Source organism: Phoenix dactylifera, chromosome 9 (assembly GCF_051530095.1).
Source record: "Phoenix dactylifera cultivar Ajwa chromosome 9, Ajwa_hap1_PhDact_Kaust_v1.1, whole genome shotgun sequence".
NCBI lineage: Eukaryota > Viridiplantae > Streptophyta > Magnoliopsida > Arecales > Arecaceae > Phoenix > Phoenix dactylifera.
The window spans coordinates 3,244,653-3,249,688 of NC_143198.1; the positions used below are offsets into that span (position 1 = coordinate 3,244,653).

At 42.4% G+C, this 5,036-nt stretch overlaps 1 protein-coding gene across 1 annotated transcript; it reads right to left on the reverse strand.

Moving 5' to 3' along the window:
- Nucleotides 1–1,764: 1,764 nt before the first annotated feature.
- On the reverse strand, nucleotides 1,765–4,439 carry LOC148702391 (cytochrome P450 81Q32-like). The gene is made up of 2 exons (XM_088703976.2): nucleotides 3,160–4,439; nucleotides 1,765–2,523 (listed from the first exon to the last, which is right to left on the reverse strand). Exons 1-2 carry the CDS (start codon nucleotides 4,198–4,200, stop codon nucleotides 1,909–1,911), a joined length of 1,656 nt encoding a protein of 551 aa, XP_088560102.2. The 5' UTR covers nucleotides 4,201–4,439; the 3' UTR covers nucleotides 1,765–1,908.
- Between the last annotated feature and the right edge of the window lie 597 nt (nucleotides 4,440–5,036).

Here is a 5,036-nt window from a genome sequence, read left to right on the forward strand (position 1 = left end):
CCTCGCAAGTATTTCAATTACTAAGGCTTTCGGCATATTGCAGCTGCCCAAATAGAGAGCCCGTCTCTTTCATTGAAGAAGAATCTTGTGCAGAAGAACAAGCAGAGCAGCCGGTTAAGTGGGACAATAAAGATTAAGACGGAACATGGGTAGTGCATCTTATTGCAGCTGGTCATGATGTTCACATAGTTATGCATCAAATAAGTTGCGTGGGGCGAGCCAATTACGTGACGCCATTGTTACTTGGCTATCAATTACAACTTGTTCCTGGTAGAGAAATCGGCACTCCTGATTGGTATCTGCTTGATGAAAATGAAGTTCACCGTCGCACTGCATTGCCAAATATTGAGATGAAGTCCACATAGGGAACTGCATAATTTATTTGATCCGGTGGCATTTTTCGAGAGCTTGTCAACTCTTGCAAGCAGTGCTGATCCAGGAAAGGGTCCTGAGAAGCACCAATTAAGCGAGCGGATTGCTGCTGCAACACTCTTTAATTGGGAGGAAGAAATTTACGCAGCAAGAGCACCTGGAAGGTTGGTCATCATGGATTTTGAATTGCAGATTATTCTGGCATACCAGAAGTTAGCTCTCAAAAGGTTGTAAACCCAGCAGTTCATGGAAGTAATGAGCTGAGTAGGCTTATTGCCGCACCAGGAGATGCTTCCTTGGATGATTTATTTCAAGATCCAAACTAAACCATCAAGTTGGGTCAAGTATATGAAAAATTATTTTAAATCAATTTGATAATTCAGGCTAAGGTGGGTGCATACGTAGACCCAACATAATGTATTAGTTTCTATATCAAATCAAATATAGGATCAAGGTTAATGAATTAACTTTTTAAAATTGTACTATTCATTATACATTTAAAAGGTGAAAAAATAATCACATGGATAACAAGTAGAAAGAATTAGAAAACCAAAATTAATATAAATTTCTGCTATTAATATCGTTACCATTATTTAACTATTATTGGATCTTCGACGTAGACGAAAAAGCTTAATCCCCATCATACAAACATATGCATGGAATTCGATAATTATACATGGTTTAGGGTTTTTAAAGTAATGGGATTTTGGATTCAATCAGATTGGACCAAGCTTAGTCCCAATAAATTGGGCCATTTTGGCCCAACTATTATATGGATCGAATTAAGTATGACAATATATGACCTAGATTGACCCACTTTTTCGAGCAAGTCATTTTTCTTGATCTTGATCTCGACCTAAACCACAAGTCTGAGCAATCGGTTGGACCACGTCGAATCCAGATGGAACCAGGTCATGTTAAGGGTTAACCCAACTCATTTGCAGCCCTCAAGGATGGTTCTTTGTGGAATGGATTGAGTTTACAATTTATAGGAGAACAGCGCGAGTTGAATCAGGTTAGTTGGGCTTGCAAGCAAAAACAAATTATGGGCTGAATGGATTAAAATCTACAATAGCTTTTTGTTTCCAAAAGAAAACAATGCTGGTTCAATATATAGGGCAGATTCAATCAATGAATTTAGTATGAGAAAAAAAGGAATTGAATACATCCTTTCATCAAAGGTAAAATAAAAACAAAATCTTAAATCACTAGAGAGATCAACAAAAGCAATTGAAATAAGGAGGAGTAAGTATATGCTAAAACAGACTATGCCAATTCAGTAAAGCAGATGTAGCAGCAATATGAAAGAAGTTTGGCTTCGAAAGGCCAGTAAGTAGCACAACTTCTTTCAAATTAATGCATTAATTCTCACCTCACTAAAAAGACAATAAATTAGCCAAAGAAAACCGTTGCACTCAATTAGATTTCATCCTTCTATGCTTCACTGGTTTGCAGCTTATGCATATATTTCACATAAATTTAAAGTACGGATACATCATAAAAGTAGTTATTATAGGGACATAAATGTGAGCATGGTCATATTTGAGAAAGGACGTCGGTCATGTTTCCACATGGCTTGTACAAGGCCTCCAAGGGTTCAGCCTTGGGCATAGTGAGCCCCAAGCCTTCAGTCATGTCCACCTCCTCCTCCCCCGTTCTCTTCCACTCAAAACACTGAATCAGAGACCCCAAGGCTAACCCCATAGTTCTCATGGCCAAGCCCTCCCCCGGGCACCTCCTCCTTCCGGACCCGAAGGGGATGTTCTTGTATCCCTCTACGTCTACTTCATCAAACCTCTCTGGCCTAAACTCCAAGGGATTTGTCCATAGTTGTGAGTCCCTTTGTATGGCATAAGCATTAACCAATAACATCGTGCCGCGTGGAACACTATATCCCTGTACGACACACTGCTCGGATGACTCGTGCGGCCCGAGGAGAGGGCCTGCTGGGAATAGACGAAGGGTTTCTTTGATGACATTCTGAAGGTAGTGGAGATTGCGAAGGTCATGGTCGGCAACCAAGCGGGCATGACCGACTTGCATGTCTATCTCGGCTTTGGCCTTCTTTAATGCCTCTGGATGATTGAGAAGCAAGGCCAATGCCCACTCCATGGTTCCAGCGGAAGTGTCCGTTCCAGCTGATATTAGGTTCTGAAGCAAGATGATAGTTATTGTTAGATGTGCAAAAACAAGATAAATAAAATCATTAGATGAAGCCCAACAAGGTGCTATTTTTTTGTTTTTTTCCTGCAAAGTAATTTGAAGAAGATGTTGTGTTGCATCCCAATGGATCCCATCCGAATATAGCACACACTAACCTAACACCAATTTTTATTATTATAGGATATTAATCTTGGTCTCTGCATTCAAAATAAGGGCGTCTAATTTGGTGAAAGGATATGGATGAGCTTTCTATTTTATATTATTGTAGTTCAAATAGGAGATAACAATCCTCCAAATCTCCCTAATATTTGTCGTACATTTATAGATAGATTATATATTAATTTATTTAGTGGTTGCTGTTTTATCGAGGACGGAGAAGTACCCGGCCAACTTATTTTATTTTGAGTTTTAATGAATGTCACCTTTCCAATGCACCTTTCTTGCCAGAGTCGGTGGAGAGGAAGAAAAATAAAGAAAGAAAGAATTCTATTATATTCATTTAAACCTTTTTCCCCGTGTCTCTCACCCGGAAAAACTTCCACTGGAGAGAATAGTTTGAATGGAGTTTATGATGATGCTTGGTGATAGAATTAGATCGAATCAAAGAAGCTACTATAAACGTACCAGAATCATTCCTTTGATGATCTCGTCGGTGTAGTAACCAGGCTCGGCCTCCTGCATCTCCAACATAACATCGATAATAGTTTTCTCTCTCTCTTCTTTTCCCCTCTTCTTTCTTCGCCCCTCCACCATCTCTTGGAACAACTCGTCCATCTCCCTCGCTAACCTCGCCATCCTTTTCTCGGCACTGTTCCACCCTGCCCACCTCGCCCATGGCAAGAAGTCCTCCAAAGTCGATGACCCGCTCAACAAAAGCATCTCCTCTATAGCTCGACGGAACCGCCGCCCCTCCTCTGTCACCTCCGTCGCCTCCGCCCCGTAGTATCTCCTCCGGGCTATCATCTGCATGGTAACATTAAACGTCAGCTCCGAGAGCCTCGACTTCATCTCCACCTTCCGGAACTCGGCTTTATCTCCGTTGCCGAAGAGGTGGCCGAGGAGCGAGCGGACCTCGGCAGCACGGGAGGCAGAGAAGGAGGCAACCCGGGCGGGGGAGAAGATCTCGAGGGTGGCGATGCGGCGGAGGTTGCGCCAGTGTGGGCCATAGTTGGAGGAGACGAGGCTGTGGCCGTCGTAGCCTAAATACTTGAAAAAGAGGACCGGGGGGCGGTTGGCGAAGGTGATGTCATTGACGGTGAAGCAGTCTTCGGCGGCGGAGGGGGAGGAGACGAGGAGCACGGGGCGGGAACCGAAGCGGAGGAGGAGGAGAGGGCCGTGGCGGGCGGAGATGGCGGAGAGGGTGCGGTGGATGGGCTGGCGGAGGAGGTGGAGGTGGCCGACGACGGGGAGGGCGAGGGGGCCTGTGGGTGGACATCGGAGACGGGAGTTCTGGGATCGGAAGAAGCTTTTGGAAGTAAAGAGGAGGGCCAAGAAGAGCACCGCACAGTAGTAGAAGGTGGCCGTTTCCATTTCCATTGATCTCCGCCACTGGACTGCCTCCGTCTCTTCCTTTATCCTTTCGTTTGCGTGTAAGGCGGCCTTCAAGCCGATGTCACTGGGTCCCTTTTTAAAAAACTGGACTTTGATGCGCCGCCCTTTGCCCATTTAAACCGGCCATTAGGTTCCCGATTTTCTTTTCTTTTCTTTTCTTTCCTTGATAAATACGGCAATTCATATAGATTTAACCCGAAAACATTCAACCATAACAAAAGAAAGCAAAAAGTACAAAGATTGAGGTATATCCCCAGAGCCCCCTTTTTTTAACCATAGCCATCAGAGCTGTGGTTCCAGACAAAAGAGGAAAAACAAAAACCAGACCGGCCCTTTTGAAAAGAAAATCTCCCGTCACTGAAGAGCCTCCCAACCAATTTATCGTCTGATTATATTTGTTTTAATAAGATGGACAGATCATATATATATATATATATATATATATATATATATATATATATATATATATATATATCAAATATAAACACATCTAATAAAATAAAACCAACTGAAATAACTAATAATTTGGTCCACAGTATTTCTCCAGCATGCTCCACTAAATAAGAGAAAAAATCCGTAGTCCTATTTGCCTTTTGGTAGACATATATGGTACCTAAAATACCTAAAAATGCTTGGTACATTGAAACTCCTACTAATTCAATATTGAGGTCGAACATGCACCATCGAAGTTAATCTTTAATACTTCAAGAGAAAGACCAACAAGATACAAAAAAAAAAAATGTGGGCTCAGCATCAACTACATAGAGTTAGTGGCTTTAGTTACAGCATGGAAAATTTAGGTCTCCAACTAAGTGCCTGCTGTCTCCCATGCAACTCTTTCTTATTTTTATTATCTCGTATTCTTATAGTAGCAGTATAGCAAATTTCTACGGCCGGCCCGGCGAAACATGTAGTGTGGTACGTGGCATAACAAACCATGCTCTCTATCT

Bases quoted from the DNA above. Each gene is read 5' to 3' on its own strand.
- LOC148702391 (XM_088703976.2), bottom strand. From the start codon at position 4,200: ATGGGCAAAGGGCGGCGCATCAAAGTCCAGTTTTTTAAAAAGGGACCC. The intron at 2,524-3,159 runs GTACGTTTATAG...ATCTTGCTTCAG, and splicing joins TCATCAAAGGAATGATTCTG to AACCTAATATCAGCTGGAAC.